At 38.4% G+C, this 23059-nt stretch overlaps 1 protein-coding gene across 1 annotated transcript in view; it reads right to left on the bottom strand.

Annotated features, from left to right (window-relative positions):
- SYNJ2BP (synaptojanin 2 binding protein) overlaps positions 1-23059 on the bottom strand; it is a 49065-nt gene that overhangs the window by 7795 nt on the left and 18211 nt on the right. The window contains exon 3 of the mRNA XM_004612313.2: positions 6174-6269. Within this exon, the coding sequence (XP_004612370.1) occupies positions 6174-6269 (96 nt within the window). The remainder of the gene's footprint in view (positions 1-6173; positions 6270-23059) is intronic.

The raw sequence follows: 23059 nt of genomic DNA, 5'->3' as shown, positions 1-23059 counted from the left end.
CTGGTGGGCTCAGGGACTATATGGGATGCCAGGGATCAAACTCGAGTCAGCCACATGCACGGCAAGTGCCCTACCTGCTGTACTATCTTTCCAGCCCCATTGTGTCACCATTTCTTAGGGGCAAAAATTAGCCTAAAGAAACCCTGCTCTGCCAAAGTCCAAAAAGGGACCTCTGAGGGTAAATGAAATAACCTCTTTCAGTACCCAAACTGACTCCCTCAAGCTCTATCAGGGAAACACAAGAGATAAAAATCTATTGGTCCTAAAAGAAAATTTGAAATTACTGGCCCCAGATAAAATTCAAGAGAGATTTATTTTTAAATTTTATTCATCTGTTTATCAGTTATATATGCCTATACTGCATGTACAAATGAAATCTTGTCTTTTTCTTTCTGATATTTTACATTGTCTAATCCCCTTGAGCTCCTTCCACTTTGCTGCAAATTGCATTTTTAAATAGATGAATAGTATTCAATTATATAAATATATCATGATATATTACAAATATAAATATATATATATTCTTTATATAAATATAAAGAAATATAAATATATCATGATATATCTTCATGATATCTTCTCAATGGCATTTTGCTCTTTTCCATATTTTAGCACTGTAAATGATGCCACAACACCTACTGGGGTAATATAATCTTTGTGTTAAATGTCTCTGTATTCTTTTAATAAAGAAAAACTAGATCACAGGGTAGCTCTATCTTTAAATAGCATGGGAAGTTCTATACTATTTGTCAAAAGTGATAGCACCAATTATGATCCTCTCTCTTTCTCTTTCCCCCTCTCTTTCCCCCCTTCTCCTTCTCTCTTTTCATTTTTTCAGTTTTTTTTTCATGAATCACCGTGAGGGTACAGATACAGATTTACATATTTCTGTGCTTGTGTTTCAGTCATACATTGCTTGAGTACCCATCCCTCCACCAGTGCCCATTCTCCTCCACTGATGACAACACCAGCCTCCCTCCCACCAACCCCTATCCCATTCCTCCCCCCACCCCATCTCTGTGGCAGGGCATTTCCTTTTGTTCTCTCTCTCCTTCTGGGTGTTGTGGTTAGCAATGAAGGTCTGCTTTGGGCACACCTCTCCCATCCCAAGTGGGTCCTCCCACCACACTTTACTTGGTGTTCCCTTCTCTATCTGAACTGCCTTTTCCCCTTGGAAGCACGAGGCCGGCTTCCAAGCCAAGAAGCAAACCTGCTACTTATTTCTGCTATTCTTGGGTGTTTGTTTCCCATTCTGTTGTTTTATATTCCGCAGATGAGTGCAATTCTTCTATGTCTGTCTCTCTCTTTCTGACTCATTTAATTTAGCATGATACTTTCCATATTGATCCACTTATATGCAAAGTTCATAGCTTCGTCTTTACTGATGGCTGCATAGTATTACATTGTGAAGATGTACTAAAGTTTCTTTAACCAGTCATCTTTCTCAGGCACTCGGGTTTTTTCCAAATTCTGGCTATTGTAAACAGTGCTGCGATGAACATACAAGTGCAGATGTCATTTTGACTATACCTTTTTTCCTCTCCATTATATATTCCCAGAAGTGGTATTGCTGGGTCAAATGGGAGCTCAATTTCTAGTTTTTTGAGGAGCGACCACATTGTTTTCCAAAAAGGTTGAACAAGTCGGCATTCCCACCAGCAGTGTAGGAGGGTCCCTTTCTCCCCACATCCACGCCAACAGTGGTTGCTTTTGTTCTTTTGGATGTATGCCAGTCTCTGTGGTGTTAGGTGGTATCTCATAGTTGTTTTGATCTGCATCGCCCTGATGATTAGTGATGAAGAGCACTTTTTTATATGCCTTTTGGTCATTTGTATTTCTCCCTTGAGAAAGTTCATTTCTTCGCCCCATTTTCTGATGGGGCTGGGTGTTTTCTTCTTGTAAAGTTCAACCAGTGACTTATATACCCTTGATATCAACCCCTTGTCAGATGGATATTAGGTGAATATCCTTTCCCATTCTGTAGATTGCCTTTGTATTCTGGTCACTGTGTCTTTTGTGGTGCAGAAGCTTTTTAGTTTAATATAGTCCCATTTGTTTATCTCTGTTTCTATTTAATTGCTTAGTTGTGTGTCATCTTTGAAGAACCCTCCATGATATTGTGGAGGGTTTTTCCAACCTTGTCTTCAATGTACCTTATGGATTGTGGTCTGATGTTGAGGTCTTTAATCCATTTTGATCTGACTTTTGTGCGTGGTGTTATATTGAGGTCTAAGCCCATTCTTTTGCATGTGCTTGACCAGTTATGCTAGCACCATTTGCTAAAGAGGCGTTCCTTGCTCCACTTCACATTTATTGCTCCCTTATCAAAGATTAGATGTTCAGACATGTGTGAAAGGATATTCCACCCTGTTCCATTGGTCTGCAGATCTGCCTTTGTTCCAGTACTATGCTGTTCTAATTGTTACCACGTTGTAGTAGAGTTTAAGGTTGGGAGGGTAATGCCTCCCATCATCTTCTTCCCAAGAATTGCTTTAGCTATTCGTGGGCGTCTGTTGTTCCATATAAATTTCAGGACTGCTTGATCAATTTCTTTGAAGAATTTCACGGGTATCCTTATAGGGATCGCATTGAATCTGTATAGTGCTTTAGGGAGTATTGCCATTTTGACAATGTTAAGTTTTCCTATCCATGAGCAGGGAATATGTTTCCATTTCCTCGTGTCTTCTTTTATTTCATGGAGTAGAGTTTTGTAGTTTTCTTTGTAGAGATCCTTAACTTCTTTAGTTAGGCTGATTCCGAGGTACTTGATTTTCTGGGGCACAATTGTGAATGGCCTTTTAGGTTCTCTTGTTTCGTAGCATACAGACTTTCAAAGTAGTCTCTGATGATGTTTTGAATTTTGTTGGTTTCTGTTGTGATGTCCCCCTTTTCATATTAGGGTTCTCTCTCTTTCTTTGTGAGTGTCTTGCTAGTGGTTTATCAATCTTATTTATTTTATTTATTTTCTCAAAGAACCAGCTCTTTGTTTCATTGATCTTTCGGATTGTTTTTGGGTTTCCATGTCATTAATTTCTGCTCTACGTTTTATTACTTCTTTCCTTCAATCTGGTTTGGGTTCCTTTTGCTGGTCCCTTTCCAAGATCTTGAGCTGTGAAGTCAAGCTATCTATGTATGCCCTTTCTTCCTTCCTTCCTTCCTTCCTTCCTTCCTTTCTCTCTCTCTCTCTCTCTCTCTCTCTCTCTCTCTCTCTCTCTCTCTCTCTCTCTCTCTCTCTCTCTCTCTCTCTCTCTCTCTCTCTCGTGTGTTTGTGTTCTGGGGATCTGGGGAGGGTGGGGTGGGACACACACTCAGTTACGCTTAAGGGCTATTCCTGGCTCTGTGCTCAGAGGTCATTCCTATCAATAATCATGAGACCATATGTGGTGCCAGGGACTGAACACATGCTGACAGCATGCAAGGCAAGTGTCCTAGCACTGTACTATCTCTCCAGCCCAAGAGTTCTTTTTCTCCCCATATTATCAATACTTCTAGTTGTTCAATTTTTTTATTTTTTGTGGAGTGTCGGTGAGGGTAGGAGGGTTTGCCACACCTGGTGATGCTCAGCAGTTACTCCTGGCTCTGAACTCAGGAATTATTCCTGGCATATAGGATGTCTAAGATGGAACCTGGGTCAGCAGTGTGCAAGTCAAAAACAACCTACCCACTGTACTTAAGAGCTATTCCTTAAGTATATCTCCCTAGTTGTTCTTTTTGTGGTCATCAGTTCTCTAAAGTGTGAGATGTTATCTCATTAGGCTTTTGATTTGCACTTCCTAATAATCAGTGATGATGTGCATCTCTGCATAAGCCTGTCAGCCATCTATCTGTCCTCATTGGAGAAGTACCTATTCAAGGCTACTGATGATTCTTTCCACTGGATTCTGTTTATTATTGCTGTTAAGTTGTGTGGGTTTTCAAAATGCCTTGAGTATTAATCTCTTCTTGAATATATAATACCCAACTATCTTTTCTCATTTGGTGGGTTACTTTCTGTTCTATTTAAATTCTCATTTGCTGTAACAAAGTTTTCAATTTAATGTAGACCCTCTCTTTGAAATGTGCTTTTGTTTCCCTTGCTGTGACAGTCAATTTCTCCCCCTCCCACACCCCACCCCAAATTTCTCTCAAGAGCGATGCCATCTTCTATGTAGCTTATTTTGGGTTCTTACACCAGGTCTTTAATCTATCAAGTATTAATTTTTGTATATGGGATAAAAAGTGGTCCAATTTCATTCTTTTGCACATAGCTGTCCAGTTTTACCAACACCGTTTTCTGAAAAGGTTATCTTTCCCTGGTGTATCTTTATTGTGTGGTACTGGATCGTTTGACACTGATTAGCCATCAACAAACATGTGGGTTTATCACTGGACTTCAATTCTATTCCATTGATCAGTGTTGATTTCCAACCCAATGCTTTAGTTATTGTTGCTTTGTAGTATAATTTGAGGTCAGATAGCATTTTTTTTCCCCTCTCAGGACTGCATTAGCTATGTAGTGTCTTGTAATTCTATACAAACCTCTGGGGCCTGAGACATTTTTTTTCCCTCTCAGGACTGCATTAGCTATGTAGTGTCTTGTAATTCTATACAAACCTCTGGGGCCTGAGACATACACACACAAGACATGCATAGAGCCCAGGTACCTCATGTTCCCCTAAGCACCACAGTTGTGTTCCCTTAAATACAGCCGAAGCACAGAGCCAGGAGCAGCCCCCAAGCAACATCAGGTGTGTGCCCCAAATCCCCAAAAAACAAAAAACTCAAAGTCTTTTTGGTTTTTTCCTTAAAACCTATCACTGGTGTTTTCATTGGAATTGTATTAAGTTAACCTAATATTTTTAGTAAAATTGATATTTTTATTAATTCTCAATTTATCAATGATCTCAATTGATATCAATTTATCAATAAGAGTCAAGGCAGAAGCAACTGAGCACTCAAGGTTGTCTCCTATGGACTCGTTTTCTACTCTAACATACCCAGATTCTGTTTGTAACTCTGGCTGTTTCTTCGGGAATCTTTCATGCCTTGCTCTTTCTACAATTTTTACTATCTCCTTTTCTTTTTTTTTTAAATTTTTTTTTTTTGAGTCACCATGTGGAAAGTTACAAAGTTTTCAGGTTTAAGTCTCAGTTATACAATGCTCAAACACCCATCCCTTCACCAGTGCACATATTCCACCACCAAGAATCACAGTATAGCTCCACCCCGTCCCCCAACACCCCTAGCCCCCCCACACCCCACTATCTCCTTTTCAACTCTCTTTATCTCTGAAGTCTCACTGACAAGCTGAGTCATTAATGTAAGAGGGAGTAACTATTTTTTTGCTGAGGGTAAGGAGTGGTTCACATCCAGCAGTTCAGGTTTTCCTGAACACTGGCTCTGGGTTCAAGAATGACATCTGGTGGTGTTCAGGGGACCATGGAGTATCTGAAATTCAGTAGTTCATGTGTAAAGCAAGAGCCTTAACCCTTGTATGATCTCTCTCCAGTGCAAGAGGAAGTTATTTTAAAGATATAATGAAGATTGCCTGAATATACTCCAAAACCATTTGCACTATGGGAGAACTATGTGTACCCAGACTTTTCTTCCCATAATTCAAATTATAAAATATCAAGAACTAAGTGATTGATACAGGGATAAGCACTGCCTTGACTAAATTCTGAATTATATTTCCTTTTTCCTGGAGCTCTCCTAGGCCTTCCTAGAGTCTAATCAAGGTCACAAAGTAGGTAATAAAAGCACTCAGGGTAGTGATAGGTAAAAAAGCAAATAGCTGGTGTCAAAAAACTCACCATTCACAATTAAGCATTTTATAAATAAGAAGGGCAGGAGAGAGAGTATGGGAAGACAACTTGCCTTGCATGTGACAGTGTTGGCTGCCCTTTAGCACTGCTAAGTGTGGCCCCCAAACCCAAAAATACAAATTAAAAAAAATTTTTTAATCAGGATGTTCAAGTGTAGACATACATTTTTTTCCCTGCTGAAAAGTAACTCTTGGTTGAGTACTTGCCTCCCATCAATCTTCACAAATCTTTAAGATACTTTACTTTGATGCTCCACAGCACCCATAGCATCAAAAAATAACGTCAAAGTCAATGCTGATTATACCAGAGGGTTTATTTTCTAGATTGGTTCAAAGCCTGGTATCAGGTTGCTGCCCACATGACACTTACCCTGTGCTGCACTTTTAGGGAAACGGCATAGCCTGCATTTCGAAAGAGGTCTACAGCTTCCCGGTGCAGGAGGTTCTTTAGATCTTGGCCATTAACCTATCAAAAACAGCAAGGAAAAGCAGTAAGAGAGGTAGAGAGCAAACTCTCATAAGGCAAAGTGACCTACTATGGCACATATTTTATTTGACAAAACACTTAGGAAGTGGGATAATTAATTTAGAACTTAAGAGTAATTTTTTTCATTTCCAAAGTTATATTTTCCTAGAACTAAGGTTTCATGAGCCACCTGAAGGGCACCTTAGTTTCTGAAAAGGTAGTCACTTCTTCTTAGGTCCTATTCACCCCCTTGTTTTAACTCTTGGGATTAAGTTATTGTGTTTATGTTTTCCATAGCTATCAATTTCCTTTTCTATAGCTAAACTTTCCTTCCTATAGGTCACCTACAGCTTTCAGGTTACTGCTCTGCCCTTTATAGTTCTGATTCCTGGCATTACCAGTGTCAGCTCTAGAAATACAACTCTACGAACTTTCCCACATTTATTTTGATGAAGTATAAATCTATTAGTCCATTCAATTGGTCTTACTGGATGAAGAAAAATTTACCTTAATTCAATGGAACAACATACTGGAAGACACATTTTTGTGATGATAATAATTCCTAACTAATGCTTCAGTATAATCCTGCCTAGCACTTAAAGGTGAAAAATATGAAGGACTATTGACATTACTTTTTTAGTGTCAGGAATGACACTGGCCACAAGTGAGAGTTATCCTATGCTGCACTTAGGGCATACTCTACGTAAGTTCTGTACATGTCAATGCCATCGACACAGTAGTGTCTTAATATATTGTTTAGATTCTATACTACACTTTATATACACTATGTAATTTAAGTCTCACAATAATCCTATGAAGTAGAAGCAATTTTAACCTTGTATGCACAGATGAAGAAATCAATGCTTTAGCAAGGTTAAATAATTTACACATAGTTACTGTAAATGTTGGAGTTGGGTCTAAAGTTTTTAATACTAGAAGTTCAAAATGACCTCGCACTTAATTGTCCTTTCTACATTTTCATCCCTACGCCCTGACTTAACTACTTCCTGTTCACCTTAAGTTCAAGCCTTTGACTCACTAAACCCTTGTATGTTCCTTCTCTAAGAGATTCATAGTCTATCTCTTCATTCTATCTCTTGCCAATCCCTCCATAAATTAATCTACCAACAATTTGGCCTTAGAGACTCTCTATTTTCCCAGAACAATATTTTCTAGTTCATTTCCACTTTAGTCAACTACTGGCATTAGCCCTGGAATTCAACATTAGACAAGCTTCAGTCCCAGTATCTCAGACTCTCAAAAAACTAACCACAATTTTTATTTTCTCCAAACTTCTTATTCCTATACAGACTTTCCTCTATCTTCATCTAAGTGTTTAACCGCCCCTTTTTAGACTTTGCTTGCATTCTTATTCATCTAAGATTTCAACGAAGTTCTTAGGAAACTATTAGGAACTTTTTACCCCAGATTTTTTGCCCTTTTTCCAGTTCTGGGCAACATAATGCATTTAATTTCCTTGTTATCACTCAGTTTAATAATCTGCGAGAGGTCCCTCTCTCCAGCAAAGTCAACTCTGGATGGCTATTGGAATAGCCTTGTAACTCTTCCAGACCTTTTCTACCATAAACCCCTAACTTCAATTCTATCTTTCATCAGACTGACTTGCCTCGTCACTCTTAAAAATACTGAGAATTTCCCACGCTGTCTCCATTATCTTTTCTAACACCCATGTCCTCCCAAAAGAGCTTGATATCCTCACTGCTACTTTTACCTTATCTCTGAATTAGGTTTATCTCCTTAATTGAGGTGGAAACACCTATGAAGTACTCAATCATATTTTCTAGCCTCACTAGGCATTTTTTAGCCTCAAGATTTCAAGCAATGATATTTTCTAGCTTCATGATTTCTAGCAATCATTTTCTAGCCGCATTAGGCATTTCCTAGCCTCGAGATATAAGTTCAACTATTTAGATCTCTTGGTTCTTAATTATTATCTTAGATTTTTTCAAGTTAGTATGCCAAGTCCTTTAAGAAACAGCCCCAAGCTATCTTCCTAGTTTAATTTCTCATTATTCCCTATCATAAACCCTTTGCTCTAGTAAAATTTGCAATAACTTACTAACCTCAAAATAAAACACTGTATTTAGGGGGTTGGGGGGGCTGGAGAGTTAGTACAGAGGTAAGGTTCTTGCCTTATAAGTGGATGACCCAGTTCAATCCCTAGCACCACATATAGTCCCAGAGCCTTGCCAAAAGTGATTCCTGAACACCAAGACAGGGGTAAACCCTGATTACCACTAGGAATACCCCCCACCACAGGAAAGAAACGTAAAATAGACGTCATCACATTCACATCCACAACAACAGTACTAAAAAAACTTTAAAAACTTAAAAAAAACCTTTAAAAACCTTAAGTAATCTAGTCCAAATAATATCTACATTTCTCACTGTAAAATAAAATAGGTATTCAGTTTTCTCTTAGAGGCAGATAAGAAAGTTAATGTCAAAAAAGAAAAAGAAAAAGATTGAGCTCAATATCAAATCAAATTTCAATGTACTATTAACTCAAACTGGAGAATTCACAACATGATATTTAAACACAGGATCACTGAGCTCAAAATAAGTTTTGCCAGAGTAGACAGTAATAGCTGTCTGGAAACACTATAGATGTTGCTCTGCACACAGAAGTCACTCCTGGAAGGGAGGACCATTAGGATTTGAGGAATTGAACCCAGCTCCAATGCGTGCAAGGCAAGCAAGCACCCTACGTGCTGTAATACTGCTTCAGTCCCCAAGAGTAGCCCCTTAAGCACAACTAGGTGTGGCCCCCAAACACACAAGGGTTAGACAGCTCAATAGACTGGAGCAAATGTTTTGTATGCAGGTGACCTGGGTTTGATCCCTGGCACTAATATGGCACCCTAAGAACCAAGAGAGTAACCCCTAGGCACAAGCCAGGAGTAGACCTCAGGCACTGCTTGATATGGTCCCCAAATCAAACCCAAAAAAGCTAACCCAAAACAAAACAAAACAAAGGAACAAAAATGAAACAGCTATACAACTTGTCCATAGGCATAAATGGAAGCAGTAAAGTCAAAATTAAAACTGAAGTAGTCTGACCCCCAAACTTTCACTCTGAAATGAAACATTAAACTATAGAAATTTACATAGTCAGCAATGATTTTACTTCAAAAGCATGACAATTTTATAATGGGATTTTTTATTGGTTTTACAGTTTCATCTGTAAATAACATTATACATTTAACAAAATCTTTAGTTATGCAGTGATAACATATTGATATAATTATTCGTTTGTAATACTGAGTGTTCAAATTAAAAGGCCTTTCTATTTAATTCCACTAAATAAAATCAATTTACTTCTTAAGGGGTAGCAGACCTCTAAGCAGTGCCCAGGAGCGTCTCAGGGCCACTCCCAGTGATACTCAACCAAGTCAGATGATTCAATGCTTAGCTACATGTGATCTGGGCCATACCTGGTGGATGGGTCAAAATCAAGTCACCATACATGTAAGACAGTGCCACTGAGCCCTGAGCTATGTACTAACTTCTTTTTCCAGTCATCTATTTATCTGCTGGGGGCATTTAAGTTAGTTCTATGTTTTGACTATTGTGAATAATAAAGCTATGAACATAAAGCCAAATCAAATAGCCTTTTAAATTGTTCTTATATCCATCATATATGACATGGAATGATACTGCTGGATCATATGGTAATTCCATTTTCAGTTGTTTTTTTTAATGAATAACTGTGAGGTACAGTTACAACTTACAAACTTTCGTGCTTACATTTCAGTCATTTAGTGATCGAGTACCCATCCCTCCACCAGTGCCCATTCTCCACCACCAATGATCCCAGTATCCCCACCCCCACCCCACCCCGTATCTGTGGTATGGCATTCCCTTTTGCTCTCTCTCTCCTTTTGGGTGTTGTGGCTTACAATATAGGTATTGAGTGGCCATCATGTTCGGTCTATAGTCTACTTTCAACTCAAATCTCCCATCCCGAGCGAGCCCTCCAAGCACCAATTACTTGGTGGTCCCTTCTCTATCTGAGCTGCCTTTGCCCCCAGCATGAGAGGCCGGCTACCAAGCCATGGAGCAATCCTTCTAGTACTCATCTCTACTATTGTTGGGTAAGTCTCCCATTTACTACTTTATATTCCACAAATGAGTGCAGTCCTTCTATGTCTCTCCCTCTCTTTCTGAGTCATTTCACTTAACACGATGCTTTCAATGTTGATCCACTCATATGCAAATTTCATGACTTCATCTTTTTAAACAGCTGCATAGTATTCCATTGTGTGGATCTACCAAAGTTTCTTTACCAGTCATCTTTCTCGGGCACTGTTTTTCCCAGATTCTGGCTACTGTAAACAGTGTTGCAATGAACATACAAGTGCAGATATCATTTCTACTACACTTTTTTGCATCTCCAGGATACATTCCCAGAAGTGGTATTGCTGGGTCAAATGGAAGCTCAATTTCTAATTTTTTGAGAAACGTCCAAACTGTTTTCCAAAAGGGATGAACCAGTTGGCATTCCCACCAGCAGTGAAGGAGGGTCCCTTTCTGCCCAAATCCACACCAACACCGATAGTTTCTGTTCTTTTGGTTGTGGGCCAATCTCTGTGGTGTGAGATGATATCTCATTGTTATTTTCATCTGCATCTCCCTGATGATTAGTGATTGAGAGCATTTTTCCGTGGGTCTTTTGGCCATTTGGATTTCTTCTTTGAGAAAGTTTCTGTTCATTTCATCGCCCCATTTTCTGATGGGGTTGGATGTTTTCTTCTTATAAAGTTCAACCAGTGCCTAGTATATCCTTAATATCAACCCCTTATCAGATGGGTATTGGGTGAATATCCTTTCCCATTCTGTAGATTGTCTTTGTATTTTGGTCACTGTATCTTTTGAGGTAAAGAAGCTTTTTAGTTTAAGATAGTCCCGCTTGTTTATCTCTGTTTCCAAAATGTAGCTGATGGATTCTGGTCCGAAGTTGAGGTCTTTAATCCATTTTGATCTGACTTTTCTACATGGTGTTAGGTAGAGGTCTGAGCCCATTTTTTTGCATGTAGCCATCCAGTTTTGCCAGCACCATTTGTTACAGAGGCTTTCCTTGCTCCACTTCACATTTCTTGCTCCCTTATCAAAGATTAGATGATCATATATTTGAAGGTGTGTGTCAGGTTATTCAACTCTTTTCCATTGGTCTGCGGCTCTGCCTTTGTTCCATTACCATGCTTTTTTTAATTATTACCGCTTTGTAATAGTTTGAGGTTGGGGAAGGTTATGCCTCCCATCTTCTTTTCCCCAATAATTGCTTTAGCTATCCGTAGGAGTTTGTTGTTCCATACAAGTTTCAGGAGTGTTTGATCAATTTCTTTGAAGAATTTAATGAGTATCCTTATAGGGATCACATTGAATCTGTATAATGCTTTGGGGAGTATTGCCATTCTGACTATGTTAATTCTCCCAATCCATGAACAGGGGATATCTTTCCATTTCCTCATGTCCTCTTTTATTTCACAAAGTAGCGTTTTGTAATTTTCTTTGTATATGTCCTTTACCTCCTTAGTTAAGCTGATTCCGAGGTACTTGATTTTCTGAGGCATGATTGTGAATGGGACTGATTTTTTCATGTCGCTGTCCTCTCATTATTTGCATATAGGAAAGCCATAGACTTTTGGGTATTGATTTTATAGCTTGCGAGTTTACAAGTCTATAGTTTTAGGAGTTTCTTGGTAGAAGCTTTAGGTTTCTCTAAATATAGTATCATATCATCTGGGAATAGTAAGAGCTTGATTTCTTCCTTTCCTACCTGGATGCCCTTAATATCTTCTTCTTGCCTAATCACTACTGCAAGTACTTCCAGTACTATATTGAACAGAAGTGGTGAGAGTGGGCATCCTTGTCTTGTCCCTGATCTTAGAGGGAAGGCTCTTAGTTTTCCCCCATTGAGGATAATGCTTGCCATAGGCTTGTAGTAGATGGCTTTGACCATATTGAGAAAAGTCCCTTCTATACCCATTTTGGTGAGAGTTTTCATCATTAATGGGTGCTGGATCTTGTCAAAAACTTACTCTGCATCTATTGATATAATCATATGGTTTTTATCTTTTGTTGATATGATGGACTGGATTATGTTGAATGATTTATAAATGTTAAACAATCCTTGCATCCCCGGAATGAATCCCACTTGGTTGTGGTGTATGATCTTTTTGATGAGTTGTTGGATTCTATTGCTAATATTTTGTTGACGATCTCTGCATCTGTGTTCATCAGGAATACCAGCCTTGTAGTTTCCTTTCTTAGTGGTGTCTTTGTTTGCTTTTGGTATTAGGGAGATATGCGCCTCATAGAAACTGTTTGGGAGAGTTTCTATTTCTTCAATTTCTTGGAAAATCTTGAGAAGAACTGGCAATAGGTCCTCTTTAAATGTTTGGAAGAATTTGCTAGTGAATCCATTTGGACCTGGGCTTTTGTTTTTGGGAAAACTTTTGATTACAGTTTCAATTTCCTTGATAGTGATAGGTCTATTAAGGTATTCCATACCTTCTTGGTTCAGTCTTGGGAGAGTATAGCAATCCAGGAATTTATCCATTTCTTTTAGATTCTCTTGTTTCGTGGCAGAGAGACTTTCAAAGTAGTCTCTGATGATCTTTTGAATTTCTTTGTTTTCTGTTGTGATGTCCCCCTTTTCATTTCTGATTTGGTTTATTAGGATTCTCTCTCTCTCTCTCTCTCTCTCTCTCTCTCTCTCTCTCTCTCTCTCTGTGAGTCTTGCTAGTGGTTTACGATTTTGCTTATTTCTCAAAGAACCAGCTCGGTATCACTGATCTTTTGGATTGTATTCTGGTTTCTATGTCATTAATTTCTGCTCTAAGTTTTGTTATTTCTTTCCTTTTGCCTGATTTGGGGTCCTTTTGTTGGCCCTTTTCTAATATCTTGAAATGTGGAGTCAAGTTACTTATGTGTGCCCCTTCTTCCTTCCTGAGAAATGCTTGCAGTGCTATAAATTTTCCCCTTAATACGGCTTTAGCTGCGTCCCCTAAGTTTTGGTAGCTCGTGTCTTCATTCTCATTTGTTTCCAGGTATCTTTTGATTTCTTCCTTGATTTCCTTCCTGACCCACTCATTGTTCAATACTGAGTTGTTTAATTTCCGGGTGTTTAATTTGATTCTCTGTGTCTGTGTGTGATTAAATTCTATCTTCAGTGCATCTGGTCTGTAAAGATAGTTGATACAATTTCTATCTTCCCGATTCTATTGAGGTATGTTTTGTGACCCAGCATGTGGTCTATTTTATTTTGGAAAATGTTCCATGTGCACTGGAAAAAAATGTGTATTCTTTTTGGGATGTATTGCCCTGTATAGATCTATTAGCCCTCTCTCTTCTATTTCTTCCTTCAAAGCCAGTGTTTCCTTGCTGAGTTTTAATCTTGTTGATCTATCTAGAGGCAATAAGGTGGTGCTGAAGTCTCCAACTACTATTGTGTTGCTAGTAATGTCCTCCTTAAAATATGTTAGCAGTTGTTTTAAGTATTTAGCTGGTCCCTCACTAGGTGCATACATGTTTAGGAATGTAATTTCTTCCTGCTGTATATATCCCTTGATTAATAAAAAAAAATGGCTTTCGCTGTCCCATCTAATATTTTTCAACCTGAAATCCAAGTTTTTTTGAGGGAGCTGTTTGCTTGCAGGATTGTTTTCCATCCTTTGACTTTGAGTCTGTTGACTTTTAAAAGATACCTGGAAAAGTTTGTTGACTTTTCACATGTGTTTCTTGTAGGCAGCAAAATGTTGGGTTTAGTTTCTAATCCATTTTGTTTGCCACTCGTGTCTCTTAATTGATGACTTTAGACCACTGACAGTGAGAGAGATTATTGTCATGGGGTTTTGTGCCATCTTTCTTTAGGGGTTTGTTATGCTAGTGGGGGTTTTTCTTGTCTTACAGTAGCCCCTTTATTCCTTCTTTTAAGTTTGGTTTTGAGTCTATGACGTTCCTGAGCTGTTATTTATCCATGAAAGAGTGTTTCATTCCTTCGAGTTTGAGTGAAAGTTCAGCCGGGTAGAGTATTCTTGGTAAGACATTCAGTTTGCTGAGTTTTTTCACTATATCCAACCACTGTCTTCGGGCTTGGAGGGTCTCCTCAGGTAGGTCTGTTGTAAATCTAAGAGGTGCTCCTTTGTATGTGATATTTTCAGTTTTTTAAGGAATTCTCCATACCATTTTCCACAGAGGCTGCATCAGTTTTTGTTTTCTACAACAATGTGTATTAATTCCTTTCCCCCACATCCTTGCTTATATTTGTTGGTTTGACTTGCTCATAAGTGATTCCGTAATAAGTGATTCTGAGCAATTTTTTCTATTAGCCATCCATATGTCTCTTTTGGAGAAGAATATATTTATGTCTTTTGCACATTAGAAAAAAAAAGATGTGGCTGCTTGCCATTTTTTGTTACCACGTCATAATTCCTTATGTTATTTTATATATCACTTCCTTGTCAGATTTATGAAATGCAAAATTCTTCCAGTTGCTAGTTTTTTTTTTTGGAACTGAGTATTCAAGCACATTTCTGAGATTAAGGTCCTAAAATGTGTCATCCGTACTTTATGTTATGTAAATTTTGTTTGTGAATCTAATATTCAAATCTTTAATCCATTTTGAGTTGGATTTTGTATAGGATATTAGTGAAGTCATTCTTTGCATGTGATTTTCTAGTTTTCTCATAACCACTTGTGGAAGCGGCTTTTCTTTCCCAGTTGTACAGTCTTGATTATTTTGTCACAGATTAAATATTTTGTCCATATATGTATAGGTTATTTCTAGACTTTGTTTTACTCCACTCGTCCATGTGACTATTTTTTGGTCCAGTATCTATTGTTTTAATTTCTACTGCTTTATATTATGATTTGGGGTCATGCAGTATAATATCTCATTCTTTATTCTTCCTTAGAATTGTTTTGTTTTTTGAGTCCTTTGTGATTTCATACAAAGTTTTCCAAAATTTTTCTTCATTTATTCTAAGTTGTTTAATTTGTCTGCATACAGATGTGTATAGGAGGTCAATCGATGCCCTAAATTCAGATATTCAAAATAATACTGTGGAATCTTGGAACACTCATCTTTAAAACAAATGTGAAACTCCCCTTATTATCCTTAAAATAAAGAACAATGCAGAAAGAGCAATGCATCCTAGCTCTTGTATAAGTCTCTTGCCTCTTTTCTCTTGTCCAACAATCCTTTATCATGATGTGTTTTAATCTTAGCTATCAGAGTGCATGAAACTCAGAGTCTTTCTATCAGAAAGAAATTTCTTCCTTAGTACTGGAGAACCAGGACAATAGATAGGGCACTTGCTTTGAATGAGGCCAAGCCAGTTTTGATCCTCAGCAACCCATATGGTTCCTAAAGTGCTCCAATGAGTGGTTCCTGAATGCAAAGCCAGGCATAATCCCTAAGAATCATCAGGTGTCGCCAAAAAGGTAGGAATTTCTTCCAAATAAACTCCAGCCAAGTGAATAGAATTTGAGCCACGAAGCTGTTTCATTACACTTCTCCTAATTCATTTGTCTTGTTATATCATCTACTAGTGTCTTTATATTTTCTCTCTAAATACTTATCAGGGCTGGAGTGATAGCACAGCGGTTGGGCGTTCACCTTTCATGAGGCCGACCCGAGTTCGATTCCTCCGCCCTTCTCGGAGAGCCTGGCAAGCTACCGAGAGTATCGAGCTCGCATGGCAGACCCTGGCAAACTATCTGTGCGTTATTAGATATGCCAAAAACAGTAACAATAAGTCTCTCAATGAGAGATGTTACTGGTGCCCGCTCGAACAAATCGATGAGCAACGGGATGACAGTGACAGAAATACTTATCAAGTATTTATCTGTTACAACAGTTGCCAGACTAACTTTTCTGCTTACAAATCTGGATTAGCCAATTCTGTTTTGCTGTAGTTTTGGTGCGAGAATTACTGGTTTTTACAGATGTGGTGGGGATGGGGGAAGACATTGAAGAGACTGAAAACAGCTGACCACAGTGATGCAATGAGGGAATTGGGAGTTGGAGGGAAATGATCTAGAGGTACTATCCCTCTACCTCCACTGTCACATCTAAATCCTACTCAAGGGGTCATGTTCAAAACTCTGACCTATTCAAATCCCTGAATGAAGGAGGGACTTGAATGAATGAAGGATTCACCTAGTCCAGTTGTTTTTAATCTAACTCAGCTTTTGGTTGCAGAGCTTAGTTTCTTCCAGTTTTTCACCCACGTCTGGAAGTTTGCTGTTAGGGGCTAACAAGTTTTGTCTTGTTTCCCATGGAATAGTCAGTCATATACCAGCAATGGTAACTGTTGCTGTCATATGGTATTCCTTGAATTTCATCCCAAGTGCCATTCTTCCACTTCCATGTTCTGTAGCCATTAAATATATAGATGATGTATGATTATGTCAAGACAAACCAAACTGTGAACTGATTTTCTATGCTAATTGATTAAAGTTGATTTCTGGTTGTGTTTTAGCAGGGAGCAGAATTGGTTCTTAGCATCTACACTACCATGTTGATCATTATTTTTCAAATTTTGTTCTACTAACTCATTAAAGAATTTTGACCCATTGGCCTATTACATAAGACTGTGAAGTCAAATCACTGGGTCAAGAGTAATATTTAATATTTTTAAGTAAAATTAGGTAACACATATGTATCATTCACATAAAATTACTATGTATGTGCACGTCCATTTCCTACTACTGGCAACTATTATTTGGGGGAGTTTGGGGGCCACACTCAGTGGCCTCATGGGACAATGCAGTGCTGAGAATCAAAATGACTGAAATGGAGTTGGTCGCATGCTGAGCAACTACAGCTCATAATTTAGAAGATTTGAAAAACAATATTTCTCCATCTTTATTTACAGACTAACCCATGATAAGAGATTTTGCCACGATGCTAGGAAGACTTGTGAGACTCTACATTTCTTTTCTTTTTTTTTTTTTTTGCTTTTTGGGTCACACCTGGCAATGCACAGGGGCCACTCCTGGCTCTGCACTCAGGAATCACCCCTGGTACTCCTCAGAGGACCATATGGGATGCTGGGAATCGAACCCGGGTCGGCCGCGTGCAAAGCAAATGCCCTACCCGCTGAACTATCGCTCCAGCCCCTTGAGACTCTACATTTCTAATAAACTCCCAGATTATAGTTAGATGGTCTTTGAGTCTATACAACTGAGCCACTAAGAAATCTCAAAACACTGCTGAACTTGCTACTTCTGCTGCTCATAGCATTTCACTAAAATGGAGATATGGCAGATTTGCAATTTGCCAAAAAATTTCACTGACAATTTGTTCAAAGAATTAGGATGGTGGTGCGCCAGTTAACTGAGGGAGCTACACACAATGTTTTGTCAAACTATGACTGTTGTCTTTAAAACATGAGTTTCCTGTTTTCTACCACAGGAAATAGTTGACCAAGTTAAAATTAGTTTTCTTTGATATTTAGTGATTTTTGAATTTTGGGAAAAGTGTAATGTTTTCTCAGGATAATGATGTTATAGAAGTTCTATTATATATATATACATACACATATAGACTATGTGTATGTATATATATATATACACACATATAAATATAATGTTGAGACAGAATGGACTCAATTTAATATGCACTGTTTATATTCTGAATATTTTAATTTATTTTTAATTAGGTCCAACCAAAACAATGTTATTGCATAATTTATTTACAGAACAACTAACTCTTTGGATGCTAACTTTATACCAGCTATAGGACTACATGACAAGGATACAGAGATAAGAAGGCAAATCTTCTTTAGAGGTAATCTGTATAATGATTCTATGTTTATATCTATCTCTGTAGTTGATTTTTTATTTTTTTATTTTTTTTTGCTTTTTGGGTCACACCTGGCGATGCACAGGGGTTACTCCTGGCTCTGCACTCAGGAATTACCCCTGGCGGTGCTCAGGGGACCATATGGGATGCTGGGATTCGAACCCGGGTTGGCCGCGTGCAAGGCAAACGCCCTACCCGCTGTGCTATCACTCCAGCCCCCTCTGTAGTTGATTTTAAACAAGAGTTTCTAGTGGGTCTTTCCAACTTATTTTCAAACCAAGAGCAGAGACCAGGATTTCATGTTCTTTTTCATTTTCTGTAGTACCTGGCACAGTGTTCTGTAGGCCATCAAGTAATTACAATAGATGATAAATTGCTGAAGACTACTTAACTCTTTCACTAAATCAGAATTATATTTAAAGGGCCAGAGAGACAGTTTACAAGTTTAAGGCTTTGCACATGACTGACCCCAGTTCAATCCCCAGCATTGCAAATGGTCCCCCACGCACCACAAGGAGTGACCCCTGAACACAGAGCCAAAAGTAAGTCCTGAGAAGTCTGTTGTGTCCCCCACTACACCCCCCAAAATATAAAACAAACAAGAAGTGTATTTAAAGAGGATATGAAATGCAACTAATGGCCTAATATGTTATATAATGACTGTAGAAAAATCATCTGTGTAGTGGAAAAATCATCTATACCCTGGGACTCACAAAATATAAAAATATAGTTATCTCAGAAATGACTCTTCTTAACTGTCTACTTCTCTTCATTTTGTCAGAAACATAGGGGAAATGACAAAGTTAGTTTACATTATTGTTTCAAAAAAATTTTCATGGCCAGAAGATAGTGTATGTCTTGCAGTGGCCAAAAAAGGTCCAATCCTCAGCACCATATATGGTTCCCTCAAGCACTGCCAAAGTGACCCCCCCAAAAGCCAAGGCCCCACTGGGTATAACCCCCAAACTCAAAAATAAATAATTAAATTAAATTTCCCCAAGTTCTCTGGTCATCTGTGTAAATTAACCAACAGCACTGTAACACATCCAAAGTAAACTTTGGATGAGAAATCTCTAGTCCCCTTCGCAACTTAAGGTCTGTTCTTATGTTGAAAATATACGAGTTTTTTGTTTGTTTTAAGTCTGTCAGATGCAATAGTACATTTGAAAGTACTTAAATTTATTACAGAAAATTATTTTTAAACCATTCACAATCATCAATCAAAAAAATCTCTTTGGGGGGCTGGAGCAATAGCACAGCAAGTAGGGTGTTTGCCTTGCATGTGGCCAACCTGGGTTTGATTCCCAGCATCCTCTGTGGTCCCCTGAGCACCACCAGGAGTAATTCCTGAGTGCAGAACCAGTAGGAACCCAAAAAGAAATCGCTGAGTGTGACCCAAAAATAAAAAAAAATTTCCTTTGAAATTCTTAGAAAAAGCATAATAAATCATGCAGTTATTTAAATTTAAGACCCTGAAGACATAGGCATTATCAGGGAGAAATGGAAAGACTAAGGCACTTGTCTTGCACACAGCCAACCCCATTTGATCCCTGGTATTTTTGTATAGTCTTGAGCACCACCAGGAGTGATCCTTAAGCACAAAGCCAAGAGTAAGCCCAAGTGCCACTGGGTGTGCTCAAACTCCACCCCCCCCCCCCACTAACACACACAAAAAGAAGGAATTTAGCATCATTTTACAAATACTCCAAAGCCAATAATAAAAGAATATTAAGTGCATACCTTAATACTAAGGGATAAAATGAGTGTAAGAATCAATTGATGGAACAAATTAATGGTTAATAAGCCAAAAGATAGGATGCAAAATAGTGCATGCAGCAACACAGGCACTATTTTTCTTCTTAGAAGGCAGTATTTTTTAAGGAGTGGGACTTAAAATTTTTTTAGGCCAGGAAAATAGTACGAGGTAACCAAGGTATGCACTACTCAATCCCTGGCAGCACATGACCCACCAGCATCACCAGGTGCCCTTGGTGGTCCCTAGCACTGCAGGGCTCCAGCAGCACTGCATCCTAAGATTGAACTGTAAAGTCCAGTTGGCTGAAAATTGCTGGAAATAGCACCCAGATCCCCTGCACATTGTTTGGGAAAGCCCCATTTCCCCCAGCTCCTAATTTTTGGAGCAAACTCTAAGAAAAGAAACAGGGGTTAAAGAGTATACCCCAAACAGGTTGGAGAAGTAATGATGGTCATTTCCTCTTGTATATGTATACTTTTCTATTTCTCTTTTTCATTTTTTCTATATATCTGCTGCAATTTGCCTTTTCTTCTTTGATCATTCCCTCTTCTTCTTTCATGTCTGTTCCTTAGTTGGCTAGGTTATAAATTCAAGTCGTTCTTTGTAATATGTCATATATATTCATACTATTTAATATACTGCATATATCTTTGTAATATTTTATATGCTGATTTCTTTGCTGTAAATTTATCATCAAATAAGCTAAGTTTTCAGATTTCTACTTTTCACTGACATTCATTCTCCTACCAAAACCTTTTTTGCCAGGGATGAGTGACAAATGCCAGGGATCAAACCCAGGGCTTCATAATGCAAAGGATGTGCTCTACCACTAAGCTATATATATCCTACACCACTCCTACCACACCCTCTTAAAAAAACTTGAGTGATTCTTCTAATAATTTCTTTCATCTATGAGACAATGACTCAAAAAAGACGGTTCATTTTAGTTCTATCTAATAAATTTTCTCATATTGAGATGTATATCCTTTTTTCCCCCTCTCATTAATTCAACTGTTAACAGAAAAACTAATCTGAGTTTTTACATAAAACCCTACAAAAAAAGAAACTGCTTATCCACCATGCAACTTTCTACTTAGGGCAATAAATCCTAGCTCCTTATTTACCTTTTAAGAGGAAGAATAGAATATTAATTAGGTGTAGATGTCTCAAATTCAGACAGATCAAAGTTTTACTCTTCACCCATTTACTAGTTCTATTATCTTGGGGAAGCTGCTGTACTGACCAGGACCCTGTTTCTTTTAGTTACAAAATAGGTAAAGAAATGCACCTAACTCACAGAATTATAACAATGTTATATTAAGTTTAAACGTCTAGGAATATTGTGTTAAAATGTTTGAACCATCCTCATTTTTCTCAACAATCTACAATAGTTTCCTGCTTTTCAGTGCCCATTTCATCTTTGACAAATGGAGAGACGAGACCTAGAGAAAGTGCCAAAAAACAAAACAAAACACTGATCCCTGTTCCTACATCCCCAGCACTTCAGCAGTTAAATTACCTGTCTGTAACCAAAGACTTTTCTTTGAGAGGGAGTAGTTGAGTCATACCCAAATATGCTCAAGGACCTCTCCTAGTAGGGCTTGGGGGATCATATGCAATACTGGGGATTAAACTAGGGTCAGCCACATACAAAGCAAGTGTCTTAGTCTATATTATCTCTCTAGCCCCAACCAAAGCTTAAGTAACTTGGTTCACTTCTTAAGCCCTAAGCGTTTCAAATCCCTCTCAACCATGGATTCCAGTCTTTATAGTTCTGGAGAGAGCATTGAATGTATTACAATATTAAATAGCATAATTACTAACTACATATTATACCTTTATTTTACCAACTCATTACCAAGTTTTCTTCAATGTCTTACTCAACTTGATTTCCTATTTTTTCAAATAGTTTTTTCAGAAGCTATAGGAAATATTCTACTTGTAAACTTATCAATATTTTCAATACCTCTCTGAGACTATTGGTAAACTCTCACTGTCTCTAGGACTAAGCTGAATGAACTAAAACAGAAGTACTAAAATAGTACATTACCATTCATGATAATATAGTTGTCCTGGATCAGTCAGTCTTTCTGGATTTGCCTGAATGTCCTAACCAGTTCATTTGTTATATATTGAGAACTGTGCTAGGATAAAGAAGGTTTAAAGAAAAATTAAAAACAAAACCTGATCCCCACCCTTAAGGAATTCCAGAAAGTAATCTAATTTATGTTGTATCTTATTAAAGTCATTAGCAAGGGATATGGAAGTGTAGTGTTCAAATACACAAACCATATTGTATTTCAATTTTACACCTACTGAAGGGTGAAAAAGGGCTCTGTGACTTAAAATGATATTTAATTCCTACGTTATTTTTATTCCGTCTTAGAGCGAAGAAAGATCACTGTTAATCAGAAGTGAGGTTAATAAAGTAGCACTGTAGCACTGTCTTCCCGTTGTTCATTGATTTGCTCAAGCGGGCACCAGAAACGTCTCCATTGTGAGACTTCTTGTTACTGTTTTTGGCATATCGAATATGCCACATGTAGCTTGCCAGGCTCTGCCATGCAGGCGGGATACTCTCGGTAGCCTGCTGGACTCTCGGAGAGGAACAGAGGAATCGAACCCGGCCGTGTGCAAGGCAAACTCCCTACCCGCTGTGCTATCACTCCAGCCCTGTAATAAAGTATTATGAACAAAAAACAAAAACTAATGGCTTTATTTTATTTGGCGGCGGGGGGGTGGTGGGGTCCTCCCAAACAATGCTCCAGGGGCTACTCCTGCAAATACTAAGTCAATCAGGCCAGGAGATTCAACACTTTGGTTTAGTAATGCAATGCTGTTCAGACCCAGCGGTGATAGGGGTAAACAGGGTCATACTCTGCAGGGCTCAGAAGACCAAAGGGTGCCAGGGCGGACTGAACGTAAATCTCATGTATGCAGGCACTTGCTCTGGCCTGTGGAATGATCTCTCCAGCTCCCCAAACTGCAGATTTAAGTTCTTTCCCCTAAATCAATCCTCACCATACCCTATTTTATGTCTTTTGAGCTTGAGTGAACTTCACATTCTGGTCTTAATTTGCCTTGTCTGTCAAGTGAACTAACACCCTCCATGCTCTATGGTTGTATTGCTCTATGGCTAGAAAAGATAAATGATCAAGACCCTTTTATTGAACTTCAACCTGGATATTCCCAATCAAAAAA

Source organism: Sorex araneus, chromosome 3 (assembly GCF_027595985.1).
Source record: "Sorex araneus isolate mSorAra2 chromosome 3, mSorAra2.pri, whole genome shotgun sequence".
Lineage (NCBI taxonomy): Eukaryota > Metazoa > Chordata > Mammalia > Eulipotyphla > Soricidae > Sorex > Sorex araneus.
Note: the sequence above shows the minus strand (reverse complement) of the source record. Positions and strands in the feature narration are given on the sequence as shown.